Source organism: Gorilla gorilla, chromosome 11, assembly GCF_029281585.2.
Source record: "Gorilla gorilla gorilla isolate KB3781 chromosome 11, NHGRI_mGorGor1-v2.1_pri, whole genome shotgun sequence".
In the NCBI taxonomy this organism is placed as follows: Eukaryota; Metazoa; Chordata; class Mammalia; order Primates; family Hominidae; genus Gorilla; species Gorilla gorilla.
This window is the reverse complement of record NC_073235.2, coordinates 44,001,925-44,019,963: the sequence shown is the minus strand read 5'-3', so window position 1 is coordinate 44,019,963 and position 18,039 is coordinate 44,001,925. Positions and strand designations below refer to the sequence as shown.

The following is an 18,039-nucleotide window of genomic DNA, read 5'->3' as shown; positions in this document are numbered from 1 at the left end:
ACATTTTTTACTTAACTATGATAACACCAAACATTTATTAAGTGTCTGCCAGACAGTATTCTAAGAGCTTTTGATAGAATCCTCACCACAACCCTGTGAAATAGAGACTTGATATATAGTTTGCTCAAGCCACTCAGCTTATGAATAGTGGGGCCAGCATTTGGACCCAGGAATCTGGCTCTGCAGTCTGTTAAGCACTCTGCTATGCTACATTTATTTATGTAACTAATGCATGTTGAATTCCTACTCAGCCTACATCGCAGTGCTCAGCGCTTTGTAGTCAATAACTGTTGACATTCACGACAACCCTACGAGGTAGGCTCATTTGATAGTTTCATTTTATACATGAGAAAACTAATAATTATTTTATTAAATCAATTAATGTCGCATGGGTTCCGCAGAGTTCTGATTAAAACCTAAGTGTGTCGGACTATAGAATCAAGGCTGTTGCAATAATGTATGTCAGATTAATACATGATAGTAGTCATATTGGAATTACTACGTTTTAGATTTGGAAGAGCTGGATAAGACTAAGAATCATATGGGGATTTGGAAAGTGCTTGTAGAAGTGTAGATAGGATTTGGGAATTGACAGCCTGAAATTCAGATAAAATAACATACAATTTGGATGCTTGATAAAGATTTGGAATGGGTAAACTTTGAGAAAAGACCCTATGTTCTGATTTAAGCTTATCTTAAAAACACAAATGGTGATTATACAAAGTAGTTACCACTGGCGTGTAAAAACAATGAGTATGCCCTTTCTTTCACTTCCTGTTCTTTAGCAAATTTTATTCTATTGTAGTTGCTCAGTAAAAGATTTTTAAACAATAGAAGTCACACATAAATACATTTATAACTAAATGTTCTTCATATTCTTAAAGAACAGACTAAATATAACCTTTAGATTGACATAACTTCACGTAAATGCCACTGAAACATTTTTGTTCATGTTACCTGATGTAATTCTAACAAGAGATCTGCCGAGAACCATTATCCATAGTTTACAGCTGAGGAAATTGAGATTCAAGGAGTTTAAGTACCCTGCCCAACTTATCTAGGGATATGAGATGAAGCAATGACTCAATCGACCCTCAGATTTTAAATCCATACTATTTTAATGGTTGAAAAGAATATTTATGTTTTTAATGCATTATTTGAAAAAATACATACTTCCTTTCCTATGCAGCTTTAAAAATTAGGTGTTTAATCACATAGGCTAACTTCCGTCTCTGAGAACAAGAGCAGCACTCTTACAGTATTTTCTATAGTTTTGTTTTGTAAAACAATGCCAGTAATTTCTTGTGCTTAACAGTTTTACCATTTAAAAAAGCTAACACATAATTCTGTTCTTTTTTACATCTTTTCAGGTCCCGAGGAGGTAGAAATCAAGTGCCCCTTGAATCACATTGCTTGCCTTGGTACCAACAAATGTCTTCATTTATCCCAGCTGTGCAATGGTGTCTTGGACTGCCCAGATGGGTATGACGAAGGAGTACATTGTCAGGGTGAGTCCATTTGTGGAACAATGCAACTGAAATATTAAATTTTACATAGTAATGAAAGTTCAAAGAAAACCTATAACCTGCCTTTTCTTTCAACTATAAGCATATCAGTTATTAAGAAAGCATGAATTTTACTGCCAGACATTTTAATATGCATTTCAAAGCTGCAAATATTATGTTTGAGCAAAAAAACACCATTAGACAACACACACACACACACACACACACACAAATTTAGACTTTGAAGTTGGGCTCTTAAATAATTATATGTTTCATATAAAAAAGTACTTTTGAGCAAAAGACAAATGAGAAGTCTTTGTCACAGCAGATTGATATCACATCGTGTTATAAGCTTGTTTCTCTGAACCTTTGCTTAAACAAAGAATTTGAAGGAATGCTTAGTCAAACAAGTATTTTAGTAAGAAGTATCAAGGAAATTTTTTCCTTCATAATCTTTCCATGATATTAGACTGTTAACTTTCTTATAATTTTGTCTTTTTAAAAATCAACATCTAAATTCTACAATGGTACAATATTACCTAGATATTAATGATATGAGGGATAATAATTAAATCTAAAAATTAATAAAAAAGTTAAATGCTACTGGCACTTTCTAGTGGCGGGGTGGAGTAGGGAGAATGAAACATGAGATGAAGAGAAATAAGAGCAGAAGAAAACAGTCAAGGATCCAGGTAAGGACCCAGATTTGGAAACAGAATCAAGGTATCAGTCAAGTGAATCAGGCTGCAGGATGGAGCTGGGAAAGAAACAACTGTACTGGAAGTCTTTAACTCAGATTCTCATAGACTGAGTGTAACACAAAGGATATTGAAGCTAAGATTTCAATAAGAACCTGTCCTTCATTTGGGGGTCAGTAAGACAACAAAGAATAGAAGAAAGGAGAGGAAACTGGAGATAACATATCTGGTTTCTGGGTAGCTTCACACAAACTAATTGCTGTCATGGGGGAAGAGGTCCCAGGTCACCAGAAATTCCAGTTGTTCAGGAGGAGCTCCAAATATGTATATGTTTAAAGTGCTCAAAGTCAGATGCTATTTTTTAAAACATTGTATAGTCAATAATATGCCCAAACAAAACCTGTCTGGGGGCCTGACAGGTCTTGTTGGCTGACAGTTTTCCAGGTCTGGGGTGAAGTAAGCTGAATTCAAGACCATAAATGGAGATATATATTAGAAAAAGCATAAATCTTAGAACAATAACCTGAAGATGTAAGAGTGTTGAGAGACTACAGGTAGGCTGTGGAAATCAACTGGTCACTAGGTCTTTTCCCTCTTTCTAAAGGAAGGTCCAATTACGCTGACTCTGTGGATAAATTCTGACTGGGAATTTAAAGATCTTCAGAAGCTTTCTTCTTTGGCCTGAATTTCCTTTCTTAGCATTAAAATTACATAAAAAATCAGCAGATTCATAGTTGTAGGTATGAATACATATGTAATAATAATGAATAAGAGATTTTATTTTTATGTAAAGGCTTTGTGACATGTTTTATGTAATTATATATGAAAAAGTGATATGAAAAGAAAGTAGGCCGGGTGCAGTGGCTCACTCCTGTAATCCCAGCACTTTGGGAGGCCCAAGCAGGCAGATCACCTGACGTCAGGAGTTCGAGACCAGCATGGCCAACATGATGAAACCCTGTCTCTATTAAAAAAACAAAAAATTAGCCGGCTGTGGTGGCAGGTGCCTGTATTCCCAGCTACTTGGGAGGCTGAGGCAGGAGAGTTGCTTGAACCCAGGAGGCAGAGGTTGCAGTGAGCCAAGATTATGTCATTGCACTCCAGCCTGGGTGACTGAGTAAAACTTCATCAAAGAAAGAAAGAGAGAATGAGAGAGAGATGGAGGGAGGGAGGAAGGGAGGGAGGGAAAGAAGGAAAGAAGGATTTTTAAATGATAGGCATTAAAGAGTTTAATTTTCTTTTTGGATATTAATTATATTTTCTAGATCCTAATTTTATTCAACTCAGTTATAATTCAGGCTTTTTGTTATATTGTTTTTGAATTTTCAGATAGATATGTATGACTAAGCTTTTAAAAGAACAAAACCATCACCTTTCCAAATATTTCATCAGAGGTGATTACACACATTTGAATATCATAAACATACTTCTGTGCCAAGGATCGTATGAAAATATATCTGAGTTTTCTGATAACATTTAGATTTTTGATCTAATATATGAGGGCATATGTTAATAGCATAACACGGGATTCAAATAAAAACAAAGTATTTGAACAAAAATAAAATGCTTTTAATTTTATTTTGATCCTTGAAAAGATTGACATATATATTGGATTAAGACAAATTTCGAGTATGTAGTTGTTTATGCTCCATTCTTTTTTTTCTGTTCTAATTCAGTTATTTAAGTGTTTCAAGTTTTCTTTCTTTTATCACATGTGACAACATTTTTTTTTTTTTTTTTGCCAGTAGGAGGTTTAGTTTGCAGTGGGAGGTTGATTGTACCATTTTGGACTTTTAAATATTTTTACATTTAACCAAATAAAGTGTTTTAAAAGACCTAAGCAACCATTCATTATGACCTATGGTAGACTTAGAAATAATAAATATATTTGGATTTCTACTTGCTATTTAACCTCAGTGGAGGGCTTTTCACCTTCTTTTCTGGCCTTGCACACTACATGGCATTGTAAGAACAAGGTGACTAAAGAGATATAGTCATCCTAGAATCAGTGATTTAATAAAATCTTTCTGCATTGAGAAAATAAACTCAGAAATGAGTTTACCTGCTTGGTCTTGTAAAGTTTCCTCACCACATGGACAAAAACCAAATCACTGGGCAACATTAGATTTGCAACATTTATATAGTTTGTGTTTAAATGTGAAAAGGTGACTGCCTATAAGCAAAGGTACATTGTAGGAACTGAGTCTACTTTCTCACCCTCAGCCTTCCTCCTAATTTGTGGTCACACCTGATGAAACACTGTTCCCTGGAGAGTTAATTAGGAACCAGCCCCATCAATTCTGTAAGCAACTTTCTTATCCACTATAGACAGACAATAAATCAAGAAACCAGATTAATTCAAACGTTACCTTTCTTTTTGGAAATTCTTTTTTTTTTTTTTTTCAGAACAATTCTGTCTAACTCACTTATTTTCACATTGCATCCTTTTTGTTGCATTCTAAGCATAGACTATAATTTAAGTAATTATACCTAAAGCCTAAGATATGATTAAAAAATGGATGTGGGTTTTTTTGTTTGTTTGTTTTTTGGGTTTTTTTTTTTTTTTTTTTTTTTGAGACGGAGTTTCGCTCTTGTTGCCCAGGCTGGAGTGCAATGGTGCTATCTTGGCTCACCATGACCTCTGCCTCCCAGGTTCAAGCGATTCTCCTGCCTCAGCCTTCCAAATAGCTGGGATTACAGGCATGCGCCAACACACCTGGCTAATTTTGTACTTTTAGTAGAAATGGAGTTTCTCCATGTTGGTCAGGTTGGTCTCAAACTCCCAACCTCAGGTGATCCACCCGCCTCAGCATCACAAAGTGCTGGAATTACAGGCATGAGCCACCGCGCCCAGCTGTTTTCTTTTTTTCAGAAGAGGATCCAAAATATTTTTGGTGGTATATTTATATCCTTTATAAAACTAATAAGGGAAAAAATTAAAATTTTGGGGGTGATGTTCTGGTCCTGGGAATGTTTTTGTATCAACTGAATTGCTTTCTGAATATTTCCTAGAAAAGTCAATATCTTTCTAGTAAAGATAATGAAAAGATATCTATTATTAATGATTTTCTATAACACTGATATTTTCATCTCCATAATTGGACTCCATCTGAAGAAAGAATAATGGATTTTTGTATATGGGGGTACTTGCATGTAGAAATATGCTTATAAAAGTTTTACAATAAAAACTTTCAAAATCACATATTTTTGAAAAGTTAATCTCTTTCTACACAGTACTTCATATTGGTGGTAATATCACCTTGTCTAATTGCATGAGCAATGAAAATACATCCTGTAAAATACAAGGCCTCTCAATCCAGAAAATTTCCACAGAAATGCACACAACCGTATAAAGAATGATGGAAGAAGTGAAAAACTTTGACAAATAGAAACAAGATGGACTAAGATGTATCAAAATGCTGTTTTAAAATTTGATATTCTTAAGATAATTTATTATGTTAATGAAACAGGAGAGTTCCCTGACTCCCCTCGCAGAATGTGCGACAGGGTTGTGGCTCATCTGTTGGGCCGCCATGGGCTCAAACCCCTTCCAGGAAGGGGAGCACGCAGACAGGCAGGTGCAGGAGCTGGGGCCAGCACTTTTGGGCTCTGGCCCCAAGGTAGCATCTACGATTCGGTGCCTGCAACTCCCAAAGCCCCAGTTGGCATGTTATAATGCTCTTTTAGCTCTGCCATCTGCAGATGGCTTAAGTGTTAACCAGCTCGGTGCCCTCTTAGTACCCAGGTTCTTGTCTGGTGTCCAGGAAGAATCAGGTCACACAGGGAAATTGAAGGATGGTAAATGAAGGAGATTTTATTGTTGGATGGAGGTGGTTCTCAATGGAATGGATGAGAAGCTGGAAAGGGGATGGTGTGGGGAGATGATCTTCCCTTGGAGTTCGGCTGTCCTGCGGCTGATCTCCTCTCTGACCATCCCCAACCAAACTTCTCTCGACATTCAGATGCTCCGTCGTTTCTCTCCTTCTCTGCCTCACCACTCTGTTGTTCTGCTGCTTTTCTGCATTTTTATTCTTCTCTTTGTGGAGCCCGAGGTTTGGGGTTTATATGGGTACAGGATAGGGAGGTGTGGCAGGCCAAAGGGCAACATCTGGGTGTGAAGACAGGAATGCCTGTTCCCATTTAGGGCCGTGGGTTTCCAGGCTTGAGGATGGGGCCTTTGCTGGGGAACTGCCCTCTTCTACCCAGGATTTCCCTCCCTCCTGTCAGTATTATTAACATTTAAAGTGGGTATAAGCAAGAGAAGCCTTATTTTTATTCACATCCCTGTTAGATTACATTTGTAGTGCCAAGTGGTAAGTTATTTATTTATTTAGACAGAATCTTGCTCTGTTGCCCAGGCTGGAGTGCAGTGGCATGATCTCAGCTTATGGCAACCTCCCCATCCCAGGTTTAAATGATTCTCCTGCCTCAGTGTCCCAAGTAGCTGGGATTACAGGCCTGTGCCACCAGCTAATTTTTGTATTTTTAGTATAGCGGGGATTTCACCATGTTGGCCAAGCTGGTCTCAAACTCCTGATATAAAGTGATCCACCTGCGTTGCCTCCCACAGTGCTTGGATTACAGGCGTGAGCCACCACACCTGGCCCCCAAGTGCTAATATATTTAAATGTCTGTGGGAATGACAGTCTCTGTGGCAGCATCTGCCCTTATCCTGTTAAAAGAATACAGAAAGTTCAGAGGTCAGTGAAAAGAGGAATTCTACCTTTTATATCACTAGCAAAAGTGACTATTCAATCTATGTAATTGTTTTCTAGCAAACATTCTGAAGTCCTTTTAAATCTAAGAGAATAACATGTGTGAAGATTTTACTAAAACTGATTGGAGAAAAAAAACTCTGACATATGAAAAGCTCACCCCCAAAACATACAAATACATACACACATACTCATCTTTTCTCATATTTTGTTTTTCTATTCTGAACATTTTCCTGTATGATTCTTAGTATATGACATAATTAATTGGCATATTTGATCAGGAAACTAAAAAAGAAAAAGATCCCCTTATATACCAACCAACTCCTTAAAATAATGCATATTCAGACTTTTAAATTACATTTGATTATTTTACTTTACTTTCCAGTTGGAAAATAACTTTCCTAATATATGCAATTGCATTTTTTCTTAATCCACTCATAATCTATTGTCAATAATTCTAACGTATTTAATTTAGATGATAACTTCTGTTAATTAAAAATTTATGTAGCTGGTTTTTTACTTTTATATTTCTATCCATAAAACGAAACTCTTATGAGAAAGTGCTAAAAAAATCCTGGGGGTGATTTAGAACTTAGAGGCATTCTCAAAATGGACCAAGCTAAATGGTAGCCTTTATTTTCTGTAATGATTCACCATGGGAAAATTAGTAATTCTTTAAACTTCTTACTTAATCTTATATGTATTCCAAATTTTCTAAAAAGAAATTAACCTAGAGGTTTTTCAGAACTCCATTTTTTTTTTTTTTTGTCTTCCAGAAAGGAAAAATTTATCTGTGCTGTTATTTTGTTAAAAATCCTATTCCAGCTACTACTATGGAAAAAGGACAGGAAGAAAGGAGGAAAGGAAGGGAGAGAGGAAAGGAAGGGATGGAGGAAAGGAAGGGATGGAGGAAAGGAAGGGAGGGAGGAAAGGAAGGGAGGGAGGAAAGGAAGGGAGGGAGGAAAGGAAGGGAGGGAGGGAGGAAGGAAGGAAGGAAGGAAGGAATTTAGTAAAGCTACTGAAGAAGAAAAATGAATTTGCAGCTCTTTATTGTTTTTAATTTTACTTAATTAATCTTGTCATAGCCTCATTTTAAAAATTTCATTAAAATATAAAATCATACTATAGAGTGGAATTTCAGCATGCAGAATTCCAAAACAAAGGTATGGAGAAGAGGTGTAATTGCAATATTATAGTAAGTGTATCTGTCATCAACACTGAGCTTAAAGCACAGGGAGGGAAACCTGTGCTCAAGCGACTTGAAACATCAATAAGTCTACAGCTAAGAAACAAAGAAGTGGAATTAGCCAGGAAAACCTAGGTTTGTGAGCTCAGAACACTTTTGATTAGTAAAGCTCTTACAAGTTAAGAGTAGATTCTGCTGTATTTTCTCTGTGTTGAGCTGTGCTAAGGTGATCAGATAGTCTCAAGCCTATCTCAGGTGTAAGGATTTCCACTCAAAGAGATTAGTTTAAGTAACTGAGTTAGTTTAGTGAAAGGCTATGACCCTTAACACTAGCTGATTTCAGGGCCAAGCTTAATGCTTCCCAGAAGCAAAGCAACAATTTCTAGAAAGAATAGAACTTCTATAGGTGTTTCATCCTTTTGAAAGACCTATACCACTATCGTTTATATTGACAAATGACACCTACATGAAATTAGGATTGTGCACTTATGGAGGACTGCTCTAAATATATATGTGTATATGTGTGTATATATAAACGTATATACACATGCATATTTGCACATATGTACGTATGTATGTTCATTTTTTCAGGGACTTAGTTTTATAAATTCTGTTTAATTAGAAATATGCTTTTTTGCAGACATCTGACTTCTTAACACTGATTTATAAGGCATAATTGCTAAATTAATACTGCTAAAGAGACTTAGAATTCAAGTTTAAAAATGTTCGAATATGTTGACAGAAGGGGCAGCTAGCTAACTAAGTAAATACCTCTGGGGAAAGGATGACTAAGTAATTTGACCCTACGTTGTAGCTGAGAATTCAAAAGGTAGTCTAAAATAGTTAATTGTTGATTGGAAGTTAATTCCTTTGTCATAGATTTACATCTTTGATGAATGTTAATATTATATTAAAAATATGTTCTCTTCCTCCAAACAGAATTATTTTTTGAGAATATGGAAACAAAAAAAAATTGTAAATTTTTACAAATGGTGTAAACTGCCTGCTAGTAGTTTAGAAATGATCACAGAAGGCTTTAAGTTAAAAGGAGGTATTCTTCATTAAAACATCATTTCAGATTCTGTATCTGTCCCTCTTCTTAGACAGTAGTGGTTTCAAATGAAGTTACATTACTTCTATAATGTTTTATCACAGCTTTTGTGTAGTGAGATTCCTGGTGCATTATGGATCTTCATTTGTTGCTGCAATATACTCTATTTTCAGTTAATTTTGATTTGATTTGATTTTAATTTTTTTTGAGATGGAGTCTTGCTCTTGTCACCCAGGCTGGAGTGCATTGGTACAATTTCAGCTCATTGCAACCTCCACCTCTGGGGTTCAAGTGATTCTCCTGCCTCAGCCTCCCAAATAGCTGGGATTACAGGCGTCCAGTACCACGTTCGGCTAATTTTTGTATTTTTAGTACAGACGGGATTTCACTGTCAGGCTGGTCTCGAACTCCTGACCTCAGGTGATCCACCCACCTTGGCCTCCCAAAGTGCTAGGATTACAGGCATGAGCCACTGTGTCCGGCCAGTTTTAAATAGGTGCAAGTCAACAACATGTATCCACTGCTCCCACCCCAATAAAATATTTATTCTGTGTGTATACCTGGTATCTGTAGTAGAAGAAATAGCAACTGCTTTGATATGGAGATTTACCCCTTGGTGCAAACAACTCCTATTATTTCTACCTGTTTCTCAAACGTACTAGCCTCTTAGATGGAAGTCTTGTGTGAAATCACAAAAAGCCAGAAAACTCAACTTCCTTCAGACAAGTAATCTCTCCCCAATTGAAGAGACATGTTAATGTTCTACAACTCTTGATAGTGTTAATTTATATGAATATTTATAGGCCCTGGTAGCCCGTGTTTATCTAGATATTTCCTTCATCTTTCTCATCTTGATAGTGGAAAACAAAGAATGTAGAAAATATAATGAGTATGAGGCCAAAAAGACTTTTTTAAATGTGCCAATAGAAATACAGTAAGGACTTTTCCAAAATTCAATGGATCAATCAACTTCAATAAAATTTTGTTTGCAGTGACGATATTCCAGATATTTAGCTAAATACCAGGGATTCAGAAAGTCCTATTTTCTGCCTTCATGGAATTCACATGTAGTAATTGAGGTAGGTAAAAATTAAAGAGGAAGAATAAGACGAGAAACATCTAATTCTACATGAGAAGATGCAAGAAGATATCCCAAGTGAGCTGATAGTTGACAGGCATCTCACTCTAAGCGTTGGGTAGGCAAATGAGGAAAGGAAGAACATTACAAAATTAGGGAACTACATATACAGAGGCATAAGTGCAGGATAAAGTATTGTATGTTCAAGATCTCTAAGTTATTGGGTAAGGTTGAAGCATACATCCTTGAGTGTAGTGAGAGGAGTTTGAACCTGAAAAAATACTTAGGAATAGACCAAGAGGAGTTACATTAGAATAGGTATACAGTATGACTTATCTAAAATGCATTTCATAGAACCACAAAAAGCAAGAGAGTAAAAAAAAAAAAAAAAAAAAAAAAAAAAACCATACCAGGGTATATTCTCAATAGTATTTTAAGGGTGTTATATGAAATTGTTTTAATATTAGGCATATAGTAGCTAGAATTGTTGCATATGTGTAGCAGGTTACATAGTTTATTCTTAGAAAATATATATGTGCATTAATGTAGTTATAAAACTTGGAGATAAACAGTAATCCTTACCTCACGTTGATCAACTCCAGAATGGATGCACATTACATGTTGTTCTTTAATGTGTCACTTGGATGTAGTTTGTGTAAATGAAAGTCAAAATCGACAACATGAGGAGCCATATTAAGCAAAACCCTTTTCAAATAACATTTAGAAATTTGGAAGGTATATTTACTATTTTAAGCAACCATAATTTCACCATTAGCAAGCTACTAAAATACCACCTTGTTGTAACATGCCTAAATTTTGTCCTCTTGTCCTTTAACTTTGAAAAATATATGATTGTTTTACTATTATTCAAAAGTATGAATTATAACAAACTGTCACTCAGCTCTCTACTCAACCTCAAATGTGAGGCCAAATCCCGTATGATTCATTATTTGGTTTTTTGACACAGCAGCTTGATATTTAAAACGCAGGGAATTAAAGCAGGAAGCTGAAGTTGAATGGCATCCCCAAGAGTCACACTGGAAATCAGCTGGAAAGCAAGCGTTAAACCCTGTGACCTTGAGTTTTCCTTCACCAGTTTTGACTACTGGGCCTTAACATATCAACCCAGAGAACTGCATAACAGTATGATGCTTCAGCATCCTCCTGACCCATTCTCAAAACAGCAAGATGGCTTGTAGAATTTCAACTGAAGACATTTTTCAACTAACTGTATATTCCCTGTCAGGTTTATTAATTGATTGAAAAGGAAAAAAATGTGCTGAGTAAACAACAGGCTGAACAACTATGTAACTAGCTTGAAGTATTCAATGTCTAAATCTTACTAGTAGCTTATCCCTTTGAGAAAAATTAGTGCTTTCATTTGGTGAAGAATGTGGAAGGGAACTGTTCATTTTGACTTTTTGAAGTAGATCTGCACCAGTAACAATAAGAAGTTAAAAAACTTTAGAAATTTCAACTTTCATGATGGAATCTGGAAGAAATAAAGAGAGATTTCTCAAAGTCATTCAATAGAGAAAGTTTAAATTTTGAATAATGTATTCCCACGGGGGATACATTCCAAGATCCCATGTGAAGGCCTGAAACTGTGGGTGGTATCCAATCCTATATAGACTATGTCTTTTCTATACATGCATACTTATGATAAAGTTTAATTTATAAATTAGGCTCAGTAAGACATTAACATCAATAATCATAAAATAGAACAATAACAATTTACTGTCACAAATGTTTTATAAACGTGGTCTCTTTTTCTCTCTCAAAATACCTTATTGTACTATATTTACCTATTTTCAGATGACAGTTGACTATGGCTAACTCAAACCTCAGCCCGTCAAACCCTGGAAAGTGAAACATTGAATAAGAAGGGACATTACAATGAGAATTAATCATAAATATTTAGAAGACTTGAGATCTGTTGAGCCTAATCTGTAATTCTAGTAAATCTTACAAATTCTGTAGAGAAAGCTCACAAGAGATTTTCAGCCAGTGTTTTCATTTCTGAATTTCTAATATTTTCATAATTGTAAAAAATACCATTTTTGTGGCTTTTTAAATAGTCCATTCTTTTCACTTATATAGTAAACCCTATTCCATGGAATCTCATGTGTGTTAGTTCCATCTACTGTGGTTTTAATGTGTATCACCCCAAAATTCAAATGCTGAAATCTAATTACCAAGGTGATGTTATGAGGAGGTGGGTTCTTTTGAGAAGTGTTAGGTCATGAAGGTGGAGCCCTCACAAATGGGATTAGTGCCCTTATAAAATAGGCTCACACCTGTAATCCCAGCACTTTGGGAGGCCAAGGTGGGGTTGGATCACTTTAAGCCATGAGTTCAAGACCAGCCAGGCCAACATGGCAAAGCCCCGTCCCCATAAAAATACAAAAATTAGCCAGGTGTGGTGGTGCATGTCTGTAATCCCAGTTACTTGGGATGCTGAGGCATGAGAATTGCTTGAGCCTGGGAGGCAGAGGTTGCAGTGAGCCAAAATCATGGCACTGCACTGTAGCCTGGGCTATAGAGTGAGACTCTGTCTCAAAAAATAAATAAATAAATAAATAAAATAGAATCATAGAAGTCTTTTGCCCCTTCTACTACATGAAGACACAGCTGGAAGACCTTATTCCATGAGCCATAAAACGGGCCCTCATGGAAAATGGAATCTGCTGGTACCTTGATCTTGGACTTTCCAGCTTCTAGAACTATGAGAAATAAGCTGCCTTTGTTTAAGCTACCAAGCCTCTGGTATTTTGTTATAACAGCACAAATGAACTAAAATAACAGAATATAGCAATACATTACGTAATATTCTGAAAAATGAAACAGCTATGAGACTGGTTACTTCTGAGCTCACCGTAGTCAGTCTTTTCAGAATCAAATCAAACAATTATTTCTTTTTCACTCTTGTGGAGATACAGAGACATATGCACGTATATTATACGTTTCCAAACTTTTGGCATACATTTGCATATTTGAATTTAGATGCAAGAAACTCTTCATTAGTGACTAATATTTTAGTGAAAGTAAATCACCCAGATTTATTTGCATTAGCTGAGAATTTGTGTTCTAGCTTTCCATTAGGCTTGCGATTAAGAAAAAGCTTGAAACCAAATGATTGATCTCTTTATGCCACAAGGGATTGTAGAACTGGTCCAACAACCCACTGTGGTTGTAAAAAACCATGAAGCGGCGACCAAAGAGAGATCAATCAGCTCTGCTCACCGAGCTTCTTCTGGATTAGGTCATTGTGCTTGCGAGCCAAGGCTTGAGTGTCGGATACAAGGAGAATGGGAAGGACAAGTCCTAAAGAGCAATTTTTACTTCCATTAGCTGAAATGTGTGGTGTGTTCTTATTTAGAGTACAGTACAGGTACAAAACCAGAAAGTGCCAAGAAAAAATCTATACAGTTCAATAAATGACTCTGAGAATTCTCCAATATTCTCAGAGCAGTAGCTCTAAGAACTTGAATTGTCTGATTTTTAGTTAGGTTAATTAAATATTACTTTAGTGGTCTCAAAGAAGTTTGGAGAGAAATATTAATAGGTATAAATGCTCTTTATTCTAAATGGTATATGTCAAATGATCCCCAAATATTTATTATATGTAGAATTAAATATACAATTTGTTTTATATAAATGTATACAGAAATATATGTGTGTATATAGACTGTGTATATAGAAATATATGTGCACTCTATCAAATTTTCCTAGCCCGTGTCTATTGGATATCCAGGTAAAATGATTATTTAGGGAATTAAAAATAACTTATCCTTTTATACTCTTCAACTGGGTTTGTTTCATTTGTTCCCATTTTCAAAACCAGTGTAAGATGAGGTTTGCACTAGTCATGCTCTTGCTTTGACTCCTGTGTCCTCCTGCCCGCCAATGACTTCAGTTCCATTTCAGTAAGTTAGGGTTGTATTCCACCCATCTGAATTAATTATGCAAAACAGAACGTGCAGAACCAAGAGGAATATGTTTGGGATAAAATTCTAATGTTGCCTAACACAATATAACTTACATTTTGATGTGAGCTTTTCATGCAAATGTGCCTTGGTTTAATTTGTCCTTTCTGCCCATGTATAAGTTTCATACCCCTACTAGATTGGAAACATCTAAAGAAACATAGTTTACTTCTATCCAGTCACTTGACTGCAAAGACCCATCAAACTGGGCAGAGATGACAAACATACGGGGAACCATGAGGGAGTGATAGAGTGTAAAGGTGTAGGGATTGTTTTGCAGAACAACTTCTAGGGATAGTATGTGCTACACTGTATGCTGGAATTCCCCCCCGCTCCGCAAACAAACAAACAAAAAGCAGTGTGCTTTTTGTCCGGAATATTCATGCCTGCATTTCGCCTAAAATGATTTGCTCCTTTCAGTTTTGTTTCTTATTTACCAGAAATATCTGCAATGTGCAGAAGGGAAGTACAGGTCTCCTTGATGACTATAACTACAAATAGAGAAGCAGCAATAACTTTCTCTCAGTGCAAAATAGAGTTGTTGGATAATAGGGCCAGAAGGGACTTTCAGAGGTCATCAGTTCATCTATCTGCCTTCAGGCTGGACTGAAACCAAACTCACCTAGACAGATTGCCATCTACCTTATGCCTTCAGGGAAAGAAATTCTAATAACCATTTTTAGTTACATGGTCAGTGCTTAGCAATTTGTACTATGTGCAAATACTTGCATTTTGTATCATAATATTTTCTAAGCCCTCTTAGTTTTTAGCCTGTTCCTTCTAACGGATTCTATACTCCTGTAACTTCATCATGCTTTTCTTTCACTTCTCCAAATAGTTTTAAAGTTTCCAAACCTCTGAAGTTATAAACCATCGGTCCTTACTAACCCAGACACAGTTTATTGACTATCTATTACCCACTGTAATTGGCTGTCATAGTTTCTGACTGCTATAATTCCCCCCATGCTCTCTCTCTCAGGTAGATATTTAATACACCTGAGAGGATATATATATACACATACATATATATATACACATATATATATATATATCTGTGTGTGTGTATATATATATCCTGGGGAGCCAGTGAGGGCTACATATGTAGCAAAAAACTGGCAAATACCTAGATAAATGTCCATAAAGGATAGTTCCTGGGGAGCCAGTTAGGGATATATATATATATCCCCTGAGCACTTCCTTTTCACTTATGCCATATCAGTCAGGAATTGTGTTTGGCTGGGAATAACTGAGATCTTTAAAAGACTGGATTAAAAAAAAAAGTAGAGTTTTACAGAATTTTACATTTTCTTTCATATTAAAAAAAGGTTATAGATAGACATTCCATTGAAGGTAAGGCAATTCCGTATGTGACTCGGGTCCCAGACTCCCTTATTTCTGTTCTGCAATCCTTGTCACTTGGCTTTCATCCTCAAGGTAGCAAAATAGCCAAAAAATGGCCACTGCAGCTCTAAATATCACATCCACATTCCAGGAGGAAGGAAGAAGACCAAATTATCCCCACCAAGCAACTTGTTTTCTTCTTAAGGAGCTTTCCAGAAGCCTGATTAAACACAGTATCTACCTTTATCCCATTGATCAGGATTTTAACTAACACACAGCCACCCTTATTTGCAAGAAAGACTGGGAGATGTATCTTTTCAAGAGGGTAAACACTGCTTCAATAAAATCAGATTTGGAAGAAGAAGATAATGGATATTTGATAACAACTAACATTTCATGCTATACATGTTTTAATAGAGCAGTTAGTTACTCACTAGGTAGCTGCTGTAGTCCTACTATGCTTGATAAACTCTATGAGAGGACTCTAAAGGAAAGAAAGAGAGCTGGTCATTAATTAGCTCTGTGGCTTTGATTACCAGTAAAAGAATAGGTTTGGACAGTATCACTGACTCCTTCAAGATATAAAATTATATAAACAAAAATATTTAGGCCGGGCACAGTGGCTAACGCCCGTAATCCCAGCACTTTGGGAGGCTGAGGCAGGTGGATCATGAAGTCAGGAGTTCAAGACCAGCCTGGTCAAGATGGTGAAACCCCATCTCTACCAAAAATACAAAAATTAGCTAGGTGCGGTAGCAGGCACCTGTAATCCCAGCTACTCGGGAGGCTGAGGCAGAAGAATCTCTTGAACCTGGGGGACAGAGGTTGCAGTGAGCCAAGATCGTGCCATTGCACTCCAGCCTGGGTGAAAGAGTGAAACTCTGTCTCAAAAAAAAATAAAAATAGTAATAAAAAAAAACATACCTGAGAGGTATAAAAGTCATGCTATAGGCCAGGCACAGTGGCTCACACCTGTAATCCCAGCACTTTGGGAGGCTGAGGCGAGCAGATGGCTTGAGTTCATGAGTTCGAGACCTGGAAAACATGGAAAAAACCTGTCTCTACAAAAAATACAAAATTTAGCCAGGAGTGGTGGTGCTTGCCTGTAGTCCTAGCTACTTTGGGGGCTGAGGTGGGAGGATGGCTTGAGCCTGGGAGGTGGAGGTTGCAGTGAGCCCAGATTGTGCCACTGCACTCCAGCCTGGGCGATAGAGCCAGACTTTGTCACCTTGCCTCAAAAAAAAAAAAAAAAAAAAAAGTCATGCTGTGCTGTAGCAAAAAACTGGCAAATACCTAGATAAATGTCCATAAAGGATAGTTCCTGGGGAGCCAGTGAGGGCTACCTGCAGCCTGAGGAAAGCCAGATTAATGGAGTTTAAGGGAAGAAAAGAAGATACTGATGTAGCCATCTTTTTCTGTCCCTCCTGCCCAGTTTCTTCCTTATTTTTTTTTTCCATTTTTTCCCCATTTCTTTCCCTTTTTCTCTCCCCTCACACTCCCTAGCCACTGCATATCCTATACTTTTTCAACCTTTATTTTCTCAGTTTTATGCCTTCAAATACAAGCTTACACTTGAGCCTTTTTTAAAAAAACTTGTCTGAATTTCAAAGTTGGCAATTATTTCACATTTCTGGTCAGCCAACCCTACTTTAACATTGATTTTAACTGTGTTTTGTCAATGTGTATACTTTCTTTCTGTTTTATTTAATATATTGACACTGCCAAGCTACATTAAATAAGTCAAGCCATGTTAAATTGTACTTATTCTCCTTCTGATGGTAAATTTCCTATCTTTTTTTTGTTTCCTTTCCTTAGCCCACTGATATTTGCACAAATAAACCCAAAACCTTTTTTTATTGCTATTGATTTTTGTTTTATTTTGAAGGAGTTTTAGTTTTCCTTTTAATTTCAAATTCCATCAGGTGATTACTTCTAACAGTTTTTACACCCCCAAATAAATCCCTATCAGTGAGATCTCAATTAAGAAAGCCATTCTTACCACATGGTTTTAGAGAGTAAATAGGCATTATACAGGCACTGGACCAGATCTTAATAAAAAGTCACAGCAAAGGGATGGGCGCGAGGGCTCATGCCTGTAATCCCAGCACTTTGGGAGGCCGAGCCAGGTGGATCACTAGGTCAGGAGATAGAGACCATCCTGGCTAACACGGTGAAACCCCATCTCTACTAAAAAAAAAATATATATATATATATATATATATATATATATATATATATATATATATATATATATATATATATATACACAAAATTAGCCAGGCGTGGTGGCGGGCGACTGTAGTCCCAGCTACTCAGGAGGCTGAGGCAGGAGAATGGCGTGAACCCGGGAGGCAGAGCTTGCAGTGAGCCGAGATCATGCCACTGCACTCCAGCCTGGGGGACAGAGCGAGACTCCGTCTCAAAAAAAAAAAGTCACAGCAAAAACAACATATCAGATAGAATGCATAGTATATCCAAT

The 18,039-nt window shown here is 36.7% G+C and overlaps 1 protein-coding gene across 2 annotated transcripts in view; it reads left to right on the top strand.

Annotated features, from left to right (window-relative positions):
• Positions 1-18,039, top strand: part of LRP1B (LDL receptor related protein 1B) — a 1,892,531-nt gene that overhangs the window by 646,909 nt on the left and 1,227,583 nt on the right. For both annotated transcript variants that reach the window (XM_031008804.3, XM_055380092.2), the window contains exon 3: positions 1,371-1,508. In XM_031008804.3, the coding sequence (XP_030864664.2) occupies positions 1,371-1,508 (138 nt within the window). The remainder of the gene's footprint in view (positions 1-1,370; positions 1,509-18,039) is intronic.